The sequence below is a fragment of the Haliotis cracherodii genome, unplaced genomic scaffold, assembly GCF_022045235.1.
Source record: "Haliotis cracherodii isolate W230 unplaced genomic scaffold, xgHalCrac1.p SCAF_3, whole genome shotgun sequence".
Lineage (NCBI taxonomy): Eukaryota > Metazoa > Mollusca > Gastropoda > Lepetellida > Haliotidae > Haliotis > Haliotis cracherodii.
In genome coordinates, this window is record NW_027266286.1 from 8077189 (window position 1) to 8097745 (window position 20557).

A 20557-nucleotide genomic window follows, 5' to 3' on the forward strand; every position below is an offset into this window, starting at 1 on the left:
GTGTTGGGGTTTAACGCGGCTTTCCACAGTCAGTCATATCAAGGCGGCCAGTGCATGTAAGGGTAGTAATAAACCTGCAAATCATGGTGTTGGGGTTTAACGCGGCTTTCCACAGTGTTTCAGTCATATCACGGCGGCCAGTGCATGTAAGGGTTGTAATAAACCTGCAAATCATGGTGTTGGGGTTTAACGCGGCTTTCCACAGTGTTTCAGTCATATCACGGCGGCCAGTGCATGTAAGGGTTGTAATAAACCTGCAAATCATGGTGTTGGGGTTTAACGCGGCTTTCCACAGTGTTTCAGTCAAATCAGGGCAGCCAGTGCATGTAAGGGTTGTAATAAACCTGCAAATCATGGTGTTGGGTTTTAACGCCGCTTTCCACAGTGTTTCAGTCATATCACGGCGGCCAGTGCATGTAAGGGTTGTAATAAACCTGCAAATCATGGTGTTGGGTTTTAACGCCGCTTTCCACAGTGTTTCAGTCAAATCAGGGCAGCCAGTGCATGTAAGGGTTGTAATAAACCTGCAAATCATGGTGTTGGGTTTTAACGCCGCTTTCCACAGTGTTTCAGTCAAATCAGGGCAGCCAGTGCATGTAAGGGTTGTAATAAACCTGCAAATCATGGTGTTGGGTTTTAACGCCGCTTTCCACAGTGTTTCAGTCATATCAAGGCGGCCAGTGCATGTAAGGGTTGTAATAAACCTGCAAATCATGGTGTTGGGTTTTAACGCCGCTTTCCACAGTGTTTCAGTCATATCACGGCGGCCAGTGCATGTAAGGGTTGTAATAAACCTGCAAATCATGGTGTTGGGATTTAACGCGGCTTTCCACAGTGTTTCAGTCATATCACGGCGGCCAGTGCATGTAAGGGTAGTAATAAACCTGCAAATCATGGTGTTGGGGTTTAACGCGGCTTTCCACAGTGTTTCAGTCATATCACGGCGGCCAGTGCATGTAAGGGTTGTAATAAACCTGCAAATCATGGTGTTGGGATTTAACGCCGCTTTCCACAGTGTTTCAGTCATATCAGGGCGGCCAGTGCATGTAAGGGTTGTAATAAACCTGCAAATCATGGTGTTGGGGTTTAACGCCGCTTTCCACAGTGTTTCAGTCATATCAAGGCGGCCAGTGCATGTAAGGGTAGTAATAAACCTGCAAATCATGGTGTTGGGGTTTAACGCGGCTTTCCACAGTGTTTCAGTCATATCAAGGCGGCCAGTGCATGTAAGGGTTGTAATAAACCTGCAAATCATGGTGTTGGGATTTAACGCGGCTTTCCACAGTGTTTCAGTCATATCACGGCGGCCAGTGCATGTAAGGGTTGTAATAAACCTGCAAATCATGGTGTTGGGATTTAACGCGGCTTTCCACAGTGTTTCAGTCATATCACGGCGGCCAGTGCATGTCAGGGTTGTAATAAACCTGCAAATCATGGCGTTGGGATTTAACGCGGCTTTCCACAGTTTCAGTCATATCACGGCGGCCAGTGCATGTTAGGGTGGGAGGAAAACCTGCAACACCATTGCGTTGGGGTTTAACGCCGCTATGTGTTGCAGTAAAACCAGCGAGCATCAGCTGGTACTGGCGAACCAAGGGTGATACTGTACTGCGTCGCACTGCAGCATTGCACACTATCCTCAATGTGTGTAGGACCGCCTCCGTGGTCTAGTGGTAGAGCGTCCGCCCGGAGAGCGGAAGGTCCGGGGTTCGATCACCGGCCGCGTCATACCAAAAGACGTTAAAAGATGGTACTTGCTGTTACCCTATCTGGCGCTCGGCATTAAGGGGCTAAAACAAGGACTGGTCGGCTCGGAGTCAGTATCCTGCGTCTGAGTGGGGTATTCATGTTAAACTGCGGCATGGGCTCAGTGAGCTAGCACTATAAATCGGCATTAGTCCGGACTAGTACAAAGCAGCCACACCCACAAACCCACCCACCCACACGCACGTGCATGCACGTCGCTATAACTTGCAATAGTGCAATAATCTTGGACGCGACGTTAAACCCAATTTCACCTCACCTCACCTCAATGTGAGTAGAACTGTTTTTCACCACAGAGAAGATACCGAGCCCCCTTGGCGGGATCGAAACTCCGGACCACTTGGTCAGCAAGCAGAAGCGCTATCACGCCCCCATGTAACGAAGCAGACTAAGTGCAGGAGGATTAAGCAACGTTCAATTATGGATATTTGTTCAGCCCTAATTTGTAAGACGATTACATGTTTGTGTTGAAGTTTGATGCGGGTCATGATTCGATTTCATAGTTTTTATGTTAGGTTCATTATTCAACGTTGAATTAAGAACCCGAAGGCAACTATAAGCGTTAGAAAAAACGCCGGTTCATTTTTCAATGATAATGGTCATTATTCAGTTGTTTGGGTTCATTTTCAAAGTTGAAAACAGAACGGGTTAATTTCTCAATGGTGGGTAGAAATTGAACGTTACAAAATGGAACATAGCGAATTTAGACTGAATATTGTCAGCGTGTATGTATGAATTTGAGCAAGGTTTTAGAACATGGTGATTTATTGTGTTGTGGTTTGGTGTGGCTTAAAACGAAAGTTGTGCATGTAAAGGGCGGTAATTCAATATCACATTTTGCAACAACCCGGAAGTAAAACAGAGTAAATGCACAGTACCTGAGCAGGTGATTAATCTCGAGATATCTACGATGTCTAGAAGAGGCAACACTGGAAAGTTTGGTGGTTTTCGGTCTGCACAACGTATATTTGGATCAGGATTTGCTTTCGACACATCATCAAATGTCAAGTGAGTACACATTGTCTGTTATAGTCTATATTCACTGCCACGAGGGATCCAATAAGGCTTGTGTAGAGTCCCTGCAGCTGATGCTTTGTTGATTCTGTTCAGTAAACTCTACACTTGTTAACTACATCATTATAAATAAACCATATACTGAAGGAGTATACATCACAGTGATTTTCCCTGCCATAGCAGCTGTACCATGTAATTCTATATTATTGTATCCTGTGTGGATTTGATATACTGGCAGTGTGTAATTAGTGTAATAATTAACTGCAAGGTGGATTTATGTCACAATGTTTGTGACTCAATATATAACGAAAACTGTTTTTGAATTACTTGAAACAAACTTGCCACAAATAGCTCCGGGTCCCCTTTAACCTGGATAACACGGCACAGGGGCAAATCAGCAACCAACAACATTGCCTGGTAAAAACGGCTCCAAGTTGGCTAAATTTGCAACAGATTTCGTTGACGAGATTGCAGCATATATGTTATCGTTATGTATACACAAACATTAATTTACCATTGTGTATACATATATTCAATAAGCTTATATTTTCCGATTTAACAACAATCAACCCACATGAACTTTTCAAAATAAATACAGTAGAACAGAACTTGTATTACTCTCTGGTCGAAATCTCCGGCATGCGAAGTTCAAATCAACCTCATTAAAATCAGATCTAAGTTCTCGCTGCTGCTAAACAAAGATCCTAAGAAGGGATATTTACTCCATAAATGACCACATTATTTTGCTTTGTCAATGTGGAACTCGCGTAAAAAGGAAGTCAACAGTTTGTGTACAGACCAGACACGATGAAGGGGAGGGGAGGTAACTCTTGTATGACAATAGTTCCGTGAAAGTGTGATGTTAACTGCAGTGAAATATCAAGTGTTGTGTTCACTGCAATGAAAATACCACTTTTCTCAACTTCAGAAGACTCAAGTTTTTCACCCATCTTCCCGAGGCAAGGGAGTTAACTGACTATTAAAGTCCAGTTTCCACGCTTGCCGAACTAGGCTGGTATTATGGAGTTACATTTTGGAATTCCAGCCTTGTTCGGCAAGGGAGTTAACTGGACTTTTATAGTCAGTTAACTCCCTTGCCTCGGGAAGATGTCTTTAACACTGAAGTATATAATATACCCAGATACGTATATTCGTCAACATAATTATGTGTTTTCTCTTATCACGATTAGTATGACCAAATACAAGAAGTTTCGTTTTCTGTATATTTATCGTTATTTCCCAGATTTTACAATATTTTGGGAAATAATTTATCACTTTCTTGAGATGTACATGGTGATGCTAAAAGAACAACAATGTCACGATATGTTCCAACATATGTTCTGCATTGTATCTGCGTCTTTTTATGCGTCTGTTCGTCACGATATGGCTGAAATATTGCCGATGTGACCTTAAACTTTATATCACTCACTCACTTTTATGTGTCTGTATTTGAACTGGTGAGTCGCCAAGTAAGGTGGCATCATCGCTTGGTGTTGTTTTGTAGCGGTGTTTAAGCTATACCCCTCTGTAAGCTGTGGGAGGTTATACACATTGTAAGTAGGCCTACACTTGAAGCCTACGGTACAGATTGTAACGGGTGTAAATATGCTTGTAAAACACCTCGTACAAATAGTCCAACCTCTCTACCTGAAGAGTGGTAGTATCGTTAATTTATGTCAGTGTATATGACAAAAGGATTTTCCTGTATACGACTATTATAAACCAAGCTTAGGTCATCAATTTACAGCAGTGCCATGTACGGGAAATGTCTCAATGTGTTTCCTTATATCGGAGCTTCACCAGCTCAATCTGATTTCTCACCTACGCGCGCTTATGACAGAAAGAGTGTTAATTCTTGTCAGTCTAAAATCCAGTCTAATTTTTCAGGCAATGAATGAAAATATGTTAATATCCCTCGTGATGTAGTCGAACTGTAACATCACTTTGCATTGAATGTCAGCAGGAGAAGATAAGTGAATCACAATGATATCATGAGCATCAAGTCAGCGAGCCTGACCACCCGATCCCGGTAGTCGCCCCTTACGACAATTTGCGTGGATCGATGCCCATGATATCAATCACTGTATTGCCTGGTCAAGATTCGATTATTTACATACCGCTGTCATATAGCTGTCGTATAGCTGAGTGCGGCGTTAAACAACAAACAACACCGTTGCTATAAAAGTGCAATACTCGTGAACGCGACGTTAAACTACATTTCACCTCACCAACCTAATGAAATTTAAGGACCCTTTAAGATCCGGGATAGAATAGGTCTTCAGCAACCCATGCTTGTCGTAAGAGGCGACTATGCTTGTCGTAAGAGGCGACTATGCTTGTCGTAAGAGGCGACTAACGGGATCGGGTGGTCAGGCTCGCTGACTTGGTTGATGCATGCCATCATATCCCAATTGCGTGGATCGATGCTCATGATGTCAATCACTGGATTGTCTGGTCCAGACTCGATTATTTACAGACCGCCGTAATATAGCTGGAATATTGCTGAGTGCGGCGTTAAACAAAAAGAAACAAAATTAAACTTAAGAGAATGTTAATAATTACGGGCCCATATCATCTCGTTCGTTCATATTGTTTATATTTCGTTAATAATTGTTTAGACGTTGGAAGTTATATTATTATATGAAATTTACAATCATATAATTGTGTGTCATTAAAGGGCGGAGGCTGTGGACTCTATGGGACAAAGTGAAGCAGAGCAGGAAATCACAACGTCAGTTTTCGATAAGCCCTCAAGTACATCCGACATGACATTAGCGGTCGAAGGGAGGCAACTCCATGTCAACAGAGGTGTCCTTGCGGCTGCATCAGTCGTGTTCGAAAAAATGTTTGAAGGGGAGTTCAAGGAGAAGAACGAGATTCCTTTACCTGATAAATCCTATGCGGATGTCGTCGATATGCTTCTCCGTATATACCCATCTGAACTGAAATCCATCACACGATCAAAGGTGGACAAGCTGCTGGACCTGGCTGACGAATACAAGATGACGGCACTGACACAGAAATGCGAACGTTTTTTATTGTACCAGTGCAACGTGATGACTTCAAGGATGTCCATCTACTGTAAAGACCTTGTTCATTACATATATCTGGCTGACAAATATCATTTGGAGGATCTGTTGACACGGACAACCGACATGGCTTCACATTTGACCTTTGGAGGAAATGATGTAAAGTCCACTTATGGAAGCCAGGAGCTGGATGAATCTGCTATCGTCAAGCATAAAGAATACCCCCTGGTGAGCGAAACAACCCAACTCCTGCTGGCTGTCAAGCGAATTGCTGTACTGGAAAGGAAATAATATGAACGTACAGGAAACATCCGTAGCAACATTGGCCGAGTAGTGTTTAACTCACTTTCAGTAGTTCAGTAAAATTGTAGACCACTTATAATTTTTTGTATACTTTGCATATTCTAGTTATTCTCTAAACGGTGATATCTCGTTGCAGCAGTTCCATTTAAAGGTTAAAGACCCCCGTTAGCATATTAGTTTTAAACAATGTTAAGCTCTGGCTTTTTAAGCTTTAATTATGACTTAGGTTCTCCGTTTTACTGGCCTATGTTGTTGTATGTTCTGTGTTGCTTCTGTACCTTATATTTGTAGGCTGTTGATCAAAGGTTTTCGACGGCGGGTTTCTATATAGCTTCTGACAGGTTTCTTATGGCGAAGTCGGCAGTGGTTCAAAGGTTAAACATGATACCACAGCTCCTGATCTAGAGATACATGCACAACCAACACAACGTTAACACCACGTATCACTGTAGTCAATGGCATTACATTGTTTACTTTGCACACAATCCACCGTAGTCACTGAACAAAATATTTATTGATTTCTGACTGAGCGGGTGCGGTCGGGTAGCCTAGTGGTTAAAGCGTTAGCTCGTCACGCCGAAGACCCGGGTTCGATTCCCGACATGGGTACAATGTGTGAAGCCCATTTCTGGTGTCCCCCGCCGTGATATTGCTGGAATATTGCTAAAAGCGGCGTAAAACCATACTCACTCACTCTGACTGAGCGATACATTGCGTTGACAAGCTGAGAAAATTAAATGTATTCTCTATAAAACGTACAGGATCTTCAAGAATATCAGACGATTATAACAAATACAAAGAGATGTCGAGTAGTGGTAAAGGATTGTTAAGAAAAGGGAAGGGCTGGGTGTAACATGACAATCAACAGAGCATGTGAGGGTGAACACAACGAAGAAAAACGACAAGGGTGTGTGTGGAATAATGAATGTTTGAGATTACTTGATCAATAATGGGTCTTGCCCCCACGCAACATTCGTTTATAGGGTGTGGTGTAGTCCGATTCAATCTCTCAATTTCATTTCAACTCCTCTTACAACGCCTGACGAGGCCATCTTGACGGCTTTAAGTAACGGATGGTCTTTGACGTCGACGTACACGTCTCCCGTCATGTCCCAGACGCGCTCTATGAGGGAAAGGTCAGAAATGACCATTGCATTCTGGTGATGTTTTGCTGCTTGAGTAACTGTGCGTGTCCCATGGGCACCAGCGATATCGTCTTGAAAGACAAAATGTGGACCAGCATGGCGCGCAAACGGCACAGCTATTGTTGCCAGTATGTTGTCTCGTACTGTCCAGTGACCCTCCCATGGACAATATGCAGTGGCGTTCTAGCACTCATAGTGATCCCACCCCATATCATTACAGACACACACCCAAATGTGTCATGCTGCCTTACTTTTATTATTCGCATGACGTTCGTTAGGACGCTTCGAGACACGCCCACAGCTGTCCAGAAAGTAAAGATTACACGAGACCACTGGCAATTCCCCAAGTTTCTACGCTCTAAACACCATTGGCGTCTGGACAGAATATGTCGATTTGCTAGAGGTAGTACAACACGTGATCGCCGATTTCAAATCGTCTGGTCAGTGTCTTGAACTCTGGTGGCCTACATCTTCCCGAGGCAAGGGAGTTAACTGACTATATAAGTCCAGTTTCCACCCTTGCCGAACTAGGCTTGTATTATGGAGGTACATTTTGGCTGGACTAACGAGTGTATGCATAGTCCAATCAAAATCGTGCACCGAAATCGAAATCTGGTTCGTAAACTGTCGTGTAGATTTCGGTCGATTGCAGGATTTGCAAAAGCATGTGCACCGCCAACTCGTTGTCAGCAGCTATTTTCCAAATCTTTTCATGTTTTTAATCAAGGTGCTCACGCGATTTGATGCATTTCGCGATGTAAGACCCGTTTTATCACAATATAGATCTTGATTATGGATCAGATCGTCTTGACTGGGCGCCACCATTTTGTGTAAAGTAAACGCAAGTGATACGGGAGGTTGAATCAGATTGGTCCATAGGAAAGGCTTAGAAGGGACATGACTGGTGGCGCTACGATCGAGCCCTGTAATCCCAGCCAAGTTCGGCAAGGGTGGAAACATGACTTTTAAAGTCAGTTAACTCTCTGTGACCGTACATCTCTTGAATTCTACTCTTAATGTAAATCTATATTTGAATGTGAACTATATTTAACAGATATTAGCTCTGTATGTTATCAACAAGCTTTGTTAAGATTATATGAATTATCTTGGTATACCAAACTTCCGTAAAGGTAAATGTGAATTATATTATCCTGAAATCTTGTGTAAAAACTATTATGTGATAGAAGATAAAGTCATGTATCATTTTATTGCCCGTGTTATGCAGTAGAACATAATGTGTACTTGCAAGAATATACAGATAGTTCTAATTCTATATTGGCTGCAGCAAACTTATGTACATCTTTAAATTCGCAATATTTGATTAAGTTGTCAAACTTTTTGTACAAGGTTCTTTGGATCAAAGGAGATATTAATATGCACCTATAAATGTTAGATACATGTAATGTACTATGGGACAGATGGCCTGGAGTTCTGAATAAACTAAACGGAATCGTGTCATATAGCAGCCTTCCTCTTACAATAGTGGCCATCGGATGACAATTAGCCTACGTTAACCACTTCACTAACCTTTTCTCATAAAATGGAGGGCAACTGCAAGTGACCAGCATCTGTCACAAAGTGAGTGAGTGAGTGAGTTTAACAGTATTCCAGTTACATCACGGCGTGTCAGCTTAATGGGGTAGGAAAGCCCGAAGTGATGCAGGTCTCAGACGTTTACCACTTCGGTGAAGCCCACGAGCACGGGTATGGTGCTGACAAACCTAGAAACATAATCGGGGAGAACCGGGATTCGAACCCACAATCATAGGTTTCTGGCGTGCCCAAGGGACGCAACTCTGTACAGCGAATCGCGGCGCCTCAGACGACTGGGTCATCTGTCAGAAAGGGCTGTTGAGGCAGTATATCTGGCCGAGAGGTTTTACTTTACATGTGGGAATCTTGAAAATGGCAAGTATGTATATTTGTTTATGTGACTAGTTAAGTGGGTTGCGAGTTCGGGAGAACCAGTTTTGTTCATATGTAATATCTGTTTCATTTTTTAATAAACATCAGTTGATGCTTAAACTAGCCTGTGTCACGTAAGGTGTGATGACATATTTCGAGATGTAGAATTGTATGAGCATTAATCGTTTCATATACCGTTTATATTATAAATGATACATAATCATATTAGTCACTCTTATTTTTATCATAAATTGTTGAGTTGATTCACATGATATGCAGGGTTATTAGTGAATTATTATAATTTAGAACGCAATCAATATTAGCTCTGTCTGGCTTGAATAATCTTATATCATAAATGTGTTCTCGGTGATCCAACTGTCTGGTCACGAGCGGGGCTGAGTTAGTTGAGAACCGAACAAAGAATGAGAAACCATAATTGACAGGCACGTCTTGGAATATACATGAAGAAATATATCTACGATAACTAAACAAAGGTAATTTGACTGATAATGATTCGTTATGTGAATGCTGAGAAGACGTAACAAAACTTTTACGGGCGCTTCAGATGTATAACAGTCATTTTGTCAGGACAAAGAAGATAGGTTACGGTATAGCACTGAACCGAAACACGACTGATTATGTTACCAAAATCACCGGGGGCCTGCCGTGAAACTCATTAAGTGAGTGAGTTGGTTTAACGCCGCTTTTAACATTATTCCAGTTATATCATGGCGTGTCAGCTTAATGTGGGAGGAAAGCCCAAAGTGATGCAGGTCTCAGACGTTTACCACTTCGGTGAAACCCACGAGCACGGGTATGGTGCTTGCAAACCTAGAAACATAATCGGGGCGAACCGGGATTCGAACCCACAATCATAGGTTTCTGGCGTGCCCAAGGGAGCAACTCTGCACAGCGAATCGCCGCGCCTGAGACGACTGGGCCACCCGTGCCCCCGAAACTCATTAAGGGTTGTGTTAACACATTATCAACTTTTTTTATTGAACTTTGTAAATACCTTCTCTATGATATGTCACATGTCGACATCAGCGTTCAAGTTTTTGAACACACAATGCCATTTAGAAAGTGGTCAAATGTAATAAGTGCTATATTTGGGATAACACTTTCTTTGTAAAGTACAGATTCTCGAACTTTCTGGGGTTGAGTTCAGTCCCGGATTCGAATCCACACCACCAAAGTGAGGCACCTAATCGCCAGCACACAAAGTCAGCTATCTAACCCATTCAGCCACCGAGGCTTCCACAAAAATGAAATTCCGACAACTGGTAGTCTAGATCACGTACTTTGAGTACCCCTCTGACAAGTGTAAATTGTCACGGCTCCCGTGGCCGAAAGCTATGAACACACAATGCCATTTAGAAAGCGGTCATCGATTTATGTGACAACTACATTTTAGGCTAGTTGTCAAGTTTCATTTGTTGGTCACAACGAACTTTAAATGTCCGAATCAAGATGTATGTAACTAATATAAAAGAATCCAGCTGCAATTATGACAAATGGAACTCAAAGACACATGCATTTTTCGCCATTTGCCAGGTATAAGTAACCTCATATAGATAATTACAACTTCCGTTCTTTCAGGAATCATGGCGAGAAATGGCAGAAACCTTCAGCAGGTCCCACGGGGTCCTCCCACAAATATAACTGCCCTTAATATCAATGAAAATGATGTGATAACATTGGCAAATTTTATAATTCTCAAACTAAAAAAACCCACATGTATCTGAACATCAACATGAACCTTTTGTCAAAGTTGGAACCAGGGGCCTTAGTGGCCTGTTCAGTCTTACCAAACTTCTTGCTCGGAACAATGAAGTTATGACAAGATGCCTTACCCTAGGCCTGATGAACCTTTCCATGACGTTGTGAGTTTACACACTCTAAATCTTGAAAAGACTGAAATGTCCTCATATCCGGATTGGGTGTTTGTTCCTCTCGTTAACCTACACAGTCTGTACATTGACCCAGTTCCTGCTCCTCTATTCGGTCTAGAGTTCTCCAAACTAGCAAATCTGTTTGTGAGTGAGTGAGTTAAAAGTTAAAGTGCCATCGGCAGTATTTCAGCCATATCGTGACTTTTAAATGTTATACAAAAGAAATACATTTAAACTATAAAATCCTGTCAAAAGAGGACAATGCATAACTGGAATATCACAGATTAATATCAAAACTAGCATGTAACCGTAAAAACATATCACTATATATAACAATACATAATAAATAATAGATCGCCAGCACCTGAAGGTAGATCACCACACTGGGGACCATGGGGACTTACAGTACTTTTGCTACCTGCATTGACCCTAGCAGGATTTACATCCTGGCGATTATTAATAAAATTAGCCAAACATTAAAACAACACATATTCTACGATAAATTTTTATATTATAAATAGTACTATGAAGAACGTGGTCTTACGTACCAAATCGGAAAGTACTCCAGATATACTCCACGTTAATATATGGAGGAACAAGTTCAACAAAATAAAAAAAAGTAAACATTTCAATGTTTAAATGAAACAAACCTTGAGCAGGAGTTTTGAATCATGGCCTTGGTTTTCCACATTGTGTGTATGGTGTTCTAGAGACACTAAGGACCTTAAAACACTAGGAACCTCCTGGGCGCCGTGCAGGTGGAGGATCTCCCCCGGTATCTGCTGAATGTGGTGGAAGAGGAATGCATACTACGTGTTGAGGATTACCAGGATGGGGATGAGACTCTGGAAGGATCTGAGAGAAATTGCCAAGGTTTAATATTGTGCAAAGTTTTACTAAGGAGATTATGTAAAAAGAACTTTTATTTATCAGCATATTGGTAAAGAGGGAGCTTGCACGAATAAGCCAGTCTAAGATCTGCTCAAATTATTCCAATCCGAATTACAGCAATGATAATATCCAAATGCTTATTATGCCTTGATCAAAATCACATCACATGGCCAGGTCTTAAATTTCTCCAATCACATTAAAACTCATGTTGCCTTTACCGTCTGTATATCTTTCTCATATCTATACGTCAATTTGATATCAATGATATTAATAAATCTTATGTTGCGCTGTAATGACGTTATGTTGTTTTTAATAATCCACCTGTGATGTACACAGTTACTTTGTTTTCATAATAAATAGCACAAAATGTCTTAAATTAACTTGAGGGAATATAGGCTGTGTTAATCTCCAGACGATGCTCATTGTGTGCTTTTGGATTGCCATACGCTGCAAAAGACGAACGCTCAAGTATATCTGACAGAGTTTTGCCGACATCAATACAAGATTAATACAAAAAATAATTAGTCATTTCTGTATGGAATGGGATTGATCTGTGTTGAAAGAATGAGGTACTGCAGAAAAGTGGGGAAAAGATGGAAAAATCGCCAAAACACAACCAAGTGAGAGCCTGGCGCCGAAACACGACAACATGACATGCACGTGCAACATCACTTGTTGGGCTATAACAAAACGTTGGGTTTTCATTTGCATGCCATCACAATCTTACAGCAAGTGATCAGCGAAAGGATGCCACGACTGACGGAAGCCCAACGCAACAACGCTTATGGCCGACTGCAAACAGGAGCATCATCTTTAGCTGCAGCCAGGTTTGTAGCCACATAGCACCTAGCACCAAGCACCATTACAAGACGGGGGTACCGTTGTCAGACAAACGGGACAACACTGGACCTCCACAGATCCGGTCGCCCACGTATGTCCTACACTGGTAGAAAAACACTTGGGGACTTAATGGCACAACGTTACACGGATGAGAGTCTTCGAGCACACGTCCTTCACATTAAAAATATTATCCAACAAGCGAAAGTCATGTTCCAAGACAACGCCCGACCTCACACACGACTGACAACAGCCATACAAGGTGATGGTGGCCATTTAACATATTAAGAACAGATGACTTTCACCTTGAAAATCTACTGTCACAAGCGTGCCATATGGAACCTGGACCAATGACAATATGTGCCAAATTTCAACAATCGATTACCATTTGTTGATTATCTGATGAAATACAAAATGTACATCTGAAATCACTTTTGCGTTTCTTTTTTGCAAGTATACTTACCTCTATACCTCTCCTATGCACATTTTTGTAAATGCCGCTACATAATTTGTTTGTTTGTTGTTTAAGGCCGCACGCAGCAATATTCTAGGTACATGACATGGTCTCTCTGGACCAGACAGTCCAGTGATTGACATCATGAGCATCGATCTACGCAATTATGATACGATGACATGTATCAATCAAATCAGCGAGCCAGACCACCCGTTCCCGCTAGTCGCCTCTTACGACAAGCATGGGTTGCTGAAAACCTATTCTAATCAGGATCTTCACGGTTTCGAGGTCTATCACTAAATAAGAATATATTTAGAGAATTAATGCTGATGTGTGAGAATAATTTGCTGGTGTGTGTAAATGGGAGTATCATCGAGGATCGGCTGTTTTGTTCACTCCAGAGAGAACACACAGACCGATAAACTACAACACAACAGAGACGTGGACGACTGGGACTAGCATGGATGGAGACTGTGACTGTGAACTTGAACTGCTCTGTGTACACTCCGGTTTGACAATTGCTCACAATATGCAGGGTATTTAGGACAAACTACAGATCTACCCATTGTGTAGGGGTAAACACGTTCGTGTGATTCCTTTCTAAACACCGACGATCTTGAAACTCTATTAATTGACTATAACGAAAATAATGGCCTTACAAGGATACAGGGCGGGAAATGTCAGCAATAATGATTTATCTGGAAACGATTTTGGTTATCCTTGCAAAGTTCCAAATCACTGTTCCCTGAGAAAAAGTGCAAGTAGAATATTCAGTACTCTGAAAGCTTAAGAATACCTGGACATTTTAATCAGCGGCCTGAAACTTTATTCATCTTTATATGTCAGTCTCAACCTTATCGATATGTCATTCAACCTGATTCGACGTTGGGATAAAGATTCAAGATCGAAACTCGATTTGTCAGTTGAAAAGAACCTATTGTCCAAGGAAACGCCTTTTCTTGCAATGACAGTCTGGACTTGAAGGATACATCGGTAATTTACGAGTCTGACCATCTTCCCGAGGCAAGAGAGTTAACTGACTTTAAAAGTCCTGTTTCCACCCTTGCCGAACTAGGCTGGAATTACTGGGCTCGATCGTAGCGCCACCAGTGGCTATCACGAGTTATGTCCCTTCTGGACCAATCAGATTCCACCTCTCGTATCACCTGCATTTGCTTCAAACAAAACGGCGGCGCACAGTCAAGACGATCTGATCGATAATCAAGATCTATATATTGTGATAAAACGGGTCTTACATCACGAAGTGCATCAAATCACGTGAGCACCTTGATTAAAAACATGAAAAGATTTAGAAAATATCTGTTGACGACTAGTTAGCGGTGCACATGCTTTGCAAATCCTCCAATCGACCGAAATCTGCATGACAGTTTACGAACCACATTTCGATTTCGTTGCGCGATTTTGATTGGACTATGCATAGACTCGTTAGTTCAGCCAAAATATAACTCCAAATACCAGCCTAGTTCGGCAAGGATGGAAACTGGACTTTTATAGTCAGTTAACACCCTTGCCTCGGGAAGATGGAGTCTGACATGAACCTTTCTTTTTCTTAAATACGGAAAGCAATAAGGAAAAGAAATAGGTTACTTAAGACAAAGACAGTACGTTGTACAGAAAACAAAGAAATACAGAAAATATTATGAAATTATACGTAAAGAAATTGTTAGACAATTTAGACAATTTCGTTTCAGAATAATACTCCGAACACAAATCTTCGTTTTGGAAATTGTTGGGATATTTAGTGTAAAAAATACACGTTCGACATCATCTATTCCCCTTCTGCGCTGGTGTGCCAAATATATACTCAGATTTAGATAAGGCTAATCAGTTAAACATGTATGTTTCATCCATAGCAGATGTTGATGAAGTAAGTCGAGATTGCCAAATGTGACGAAACGTACAGATAAAACATTTATCACATTGCGAATAGACGTGTATGAAATAAGTCATAAAATTCTAAAGCATACTGTAGCATCGTCAAGTGCAGTCTTATGTCCATTATTTAATATCTCATTGAGAACGCGCACATATCAAAGCCTATGGAAATTAGCTCATGTTATGCCACTTTTCAAAAAAGGTGATCCAACACTTTGCTCAAATTATAGACCATTACTTTGATTAGGTGTACCGGGAAAATATTCGAACGAGATGTGTTCAAACACTTGCACTCTTTTTTCATGAGAATTCGTTGTTGTGCAAATACCAATCAAGATTCCAAGCCTGTCAATGGACCGTCCACCAACTTAAACTGTAGTTCGAATTACAAAACATACTTTCTGAAGCACAATCCGAATTCCGAATAGATTCTCGACAATTTGCAATGTTTACGGTAACAGCTTCCATTCTGATGCACAAATACTTAAAAAAACCGTTGAGAATGTTATTGCATTTTTGTGACTTCAGGAAAGCTTTTAATTGAGTAGGACAGAAGGAAACTGATGTATCTCTTGTTGAAATCCGGCATCCATGGGTAAATATTCACGTTATTACAACATATGTATTATAATGTGTATATATGTATCAAATAACTTATGATTTACATCGCTTGAAGGTGTAAAAGGTGTAAAAGGATGGATGTTATCACCCATTCTCTTTCTTATATACATTGATGAACTTACAAGCACTCTTGTAAATGAAAGCGATATAACCCTTTGAAGAATTATGTTTTGCTACCGTTTGCCTACAGTGTGGGGATGTTTGCTGGCAGTGTTGTAAATGTACAATATTGTATCTATCTAAAGTTGTCAAGCTAAGATTGTTGGTAGGTTGGTTTGTTGATTAACGCCGAACTCAGCAATATTCCAGCTATATGACGGCGGTCTGTAAATAATCGAGTCTGGACCAGACAATCCAGTGATTGATATATGTCAAGCTAAGAACAAATGTCGCACACTAATATTTTGTACGTTAGTTAACATACATTGTATTCTAGGCCTCATGGTCTCTTATTATTATAAATTATACGAATATACTTGTCTACTTGTTATCTTGTGTGGATTCGAGCCAGACCACGCCGTAAGAGACGAATGAAGAGGATCAGGTGGATTCTATATATTATGGATTCAGGATGTCTGTGTTATTCAACGGCCACTCAGCAATATTTCTGCTAGTTCACGGCGGCCTTTAAATAATCGAGTCTAGTGAATAATACCATGATCACGGCGTAGGGGTACGATGACTCGCAATTTAGTCACCCAATACCACTAGCGTGGATAACTTGGGTCCCACGGTGCCATGCTCCATAGGAATTAATAAATTCACACACAATTTCAGACGTATAACTTCTACTCTTGGCATGGGGCAGTGTCTTTCTAATGTGATGTGCTATGTGAAGTTAATAAACATAATACTCAGTTATTCAGAGACTTGTCAGGTAAGACTTTTCGTGGAATTAGGATATTTTCAAAAAATTCTCCCTACCAGGATATAATTAAGACATTACTGAGAAAAGCACCCGAATATTACGCATACACTAGTAATCCTGATTACGGATTTCTGCGAAAGCAACAGTACAGAAAAGATATGTATAATGTATTCGAATTTCCCGAAGGTAACACTTCCGCGAACCTGCACCAATTCTATGGTATTTGCCAGTGTTATCATACAACATGAATTTGTGCATTATTAACACACAAAACAGATGCAGGGACAACGGTATTCACGTCTGCATTCAGATTAAACCATGACGTATGCTCTAAAAGGAAGTATATCCGTTAATCTCAGCGGAACATGGAACGTCCGTGAACGCATGATCACAGGTCAAATATTTGGTCAATGGAAAGTGTTTTTTTAAGTACGACTGGAGAGAACCTTCGGAATTCTTACAGTATGATTTGAAATGTAAATAGCTCTAAATGGTGTCAATTGTGTAAACTTATCAGATATTACATCCAGTCCATATAGTAAATAAACACTGTCTCTATGTATATTTTCATCATTGAAATGACAACATAGTACCACTGTGTAAAAGGGATCATACTTTCCACAGGACACACCTTCCATGTGACTTCCATTGTCATATGTTTCTTTACAGCATACTTTCCTCAGGACACACCTTCCATGTGACTTCCATTGCCATATGTATCTTTACAGCATACTTTCCACAGGACACACCTTCCATGTGACTTCCATTGCCATATGTATCTTTACAGCATACTTTCCACAGGACACACCTTCCATGTGACTTCCACTGTCATATGTATCTTTACAGCATACTTTCCACAGGACACACCTTCCATGTGACTTCCACTGTCATATGTTTCTTTACAGCATACTTTCCACAGGACACACCTTCCATGTGACTTCCATTGCCATATGTATCTTTACGACATACTTTCCTAAGGACACACCTTCCATGTGACTTCCATTGTCATATGTATCTTTACAGCATACTTTCCTCAGGACACACCTTCCATGTGACTTCCATTGCCATATGTATCTTTACAACATACTTTCCTAAGGACACACCTTCCATGTGACTTCCATTGCCATATGTATCTTTACAGCATACTTTCCTCAGGACACACCTTCCATGTGACTTCCATTGCCGTATGTATCTTTACAGCATACTTTCCTAAGGACACACCTTCCATGTGACTTCCATTGCCATATGTATCTTTACAACATACTTTCCTAAGGACACACCTTCCATGTGACTTCCATTGTCATATGTATCTTTACAGCATTCTTTCCTCAGGACACACCTTCCATGTGACTTCCATTGTCATATGTATCTTTACAGCATACCTTCCTCAGTACACACCTTCCATGTGACTTCCATTGTCATACGTATCTTTACAGCATACTTTCCTCAGTACACACCTTCCATGTGACTTCCATTGTCATATGTATCTTTACAGCATACTTTCCTCAGGACACACCTTCCATGTGACTTCCATTGTCATATGTTTCTTTACAGCATACTTTCCTCAGTACACACCTTTCATGTGACTTCCATTGTCATATGTATCTTTACAGCATACTTTCCACAGGACACACCTTCCTTGTGACTTCCATTGTCATATGTATCTTTACAGCATACTTTCCACAGGACACACCTTCCATGTGACTTCCATCGCCATATGTATCTTTACAGCATACCTTCCTCAGTACACACCTTCCATGTGACTTCCATTGCCATATGTATCTTTACAGCATACCTTCCTCAGTACACATCTTCCATGTGACTTCCATTGTCATATGTATCTTTACAGCATACTTTCCACAGGACACACCTTCCATGTGACTTCCATTTTCTTATTTCTTTCTTTAGAACACCTGAGGTTAGGTGAAATGCGGTTTAACCTTGCGTCCAAGATTATTGCACTGTCTTATATAGCAACGTGCATGCATGTGTGTGTGTGTGTGTGTGTGTGGTGTGTGTGTGCGTGCGTGCGTGCGTGCGTGCATGCGTGCGTGTGTGCTTGTAGTAGTCACTCAGATACCATGCCGCAGTCTAACATGAATACCCCACTCAGACACAGTATACTGACTCCAAGCCGGACAGTCCTTGTTTTCGCCCATTAATCATGTTAATGCCGAGCGCCAGACAGAGTAACAACAAGTACCATCTTTTAACGTCTTTTGGTTTGACGCGGCCGGGGATCGAACCCTGGACCTTCTGCTCTCCGGGCGGACGCTCTACCACTTGACCACGGAGGCAGTCTGAGCCAAGTGGACCACCTGAATTCGTTTTGTTGTTATTATCATGTAATGTGTTGTGCTGTAAACAACACTGATTTGTTCACAAGAATTTAAAAGCTCGAAGCTGTAGTATTAATGAACAGAGAGTGAACATGGATGTCAACTTCGTTATTCTTTATTCATTCAGTGTGGCGTTTCGGGACAGGTTCTAGCATCTGTACCGAGTTGTCGCATTGAAAGAATAATTTAAATCTATATGTCATTTATTTTGAAACTATCATATTGTCAAATCATTATAATACCAACCGATCTGATTATGACGAGTTTTAAACACTGCGAGAAGAAACAGCCGAGGATGGCTGATTAAATATGTGCGCCAAAACACTGAATATTCACATATTACTACTTGAGTGAGAAACTCGCTGAGCCATAAGGTGCGATATTTGAATACAAAATTGCAGCATCAAAGCATCAAATATTTTGTTTGTTCAATTGCACACTAGAGCACTTCTATGAAAGCGATCCATGTCTGTTTACAACCATACTCAACAACAAAAGTTCCTGTGACACCTATATTTTAGTGTATTTTTCAAGCAAGTAAAGTTTGGTTTTCAATATTGTAGTACATGTATGAAATCAAGTCACAGAAACGCAAATGCTACAGAAAAGCATGCATTCCATGCAAAAGTGGACTTTTATGCAAGTCCCATGCATTTCACTACCCAAGAATGGGTATAACAACATGTGCGTTAACGGGATTCCATATGCATTGTTTAGCATCGTGCTGACACCAACCACTCAGAAAAACAACAAAATTAGGCAATTATTCAACATTACAAAATGCCACTGTCTGTGAGCCATTGGTATGCTTGAAGCAGGATCGAGTCCACGTGATGTTACAAGACACTTTAACGCCCACCATTTGGTGTTTATGGTACGTTGAATGCAGTCAAAGACCATTCTCGGCATGGCAGGCCACGCCTAACCAATAATCGACAAGACAACTGGATTCGAACAACACACCTACGAAATCGATTCCAGCCAGCAACAGTGACTGCAAGAAGCATCCCTGGCCTTCAACGAATATCTTCACAAACCGTACGTCGTCGTCTCAGATGTGCAGGGATTGTCGCCAGAAGACCCGCCAGACGTATACAACGGTGCAGACAGCGTCTACGCTGGACGGCCATGCAGTGGGGACAAGTTCTATTCACTGACGAATCTCGTTTTCACCTAAGCCACAGCGATGGACGGATTCGAGTGTACCGACGTCGAGATGAATGTTACGTCAATCATTGTGCCATGGAAGAAGATCGGTTCAGGGGAGGCAGCGTATTGATATGGGGTGGGATTACAGCAAGACAGAGGACCCGTTTGATAGTGGTAGAGGGAAATCTCAATGGACAGCGCTACCGCGACGAGATCATCGGCCCTGTTGTTCTACCGTTTTTGCATCGTCATGGCCCATGCATTACCTTTCAACATGACAACGCCCGGCCTCATATTGCTCGACTTGTTCAGGACTCTCTTCAACAAAACAACGTGAATGTCATCCCCTGGTCGGCTCGCTCCCCTGATCTCTCACCAATCGAACACATGTGGGATGAGATGGATCGGCGCCTTCGACGTCAACCACATGTTCCACAAACGCTCCAGGAA

General features: G+C 41.4%; 1 protein-coding gene across 1 annotated transcript; it reads left to right on the plus strand.

The window, feature by feature from the left end:
• The first annotated feature begins 2674 nt into the window (after nucleotides 1-2674).
• Nucleotides 2675-6122, plus strand: LOC139475205 (protein roadkill-like). Its single transcript, XM_071258457.1, has 2 exons — nucleotides 2675-2772; nucleotides 5456-6122. The coding sequence occupies exons 1-2, from the start codon at nucleotides 2675-2677 to the stop codon at nucleotides 6096-6098; spliced, it is 741 nt and encodes a 246-aa protein (XP_071114558.1). The 3' UTR covers nucleotides 6099-6122.
• Nucleotides 6123-20557: the final 14435 nt, after the last annotated feature.

Bases quoted from the DNA above. Each gene is read 5' to 3' on its own strand.
- LOC139475205 (XM_071258457.1), top strand. From the start codon at position 2,675: ATGTCTAGAAGAGGCAACACTGGAAAGTTTGGTGGTTTTCGGTCTGCA. The intron at 2,773-5,455 runs GTGAGTACACAT...GTGTCATTAAAG, and splicing joins GACACATCATCAAATGTCAA to GGCGGAGGCTGTGGACTCTA.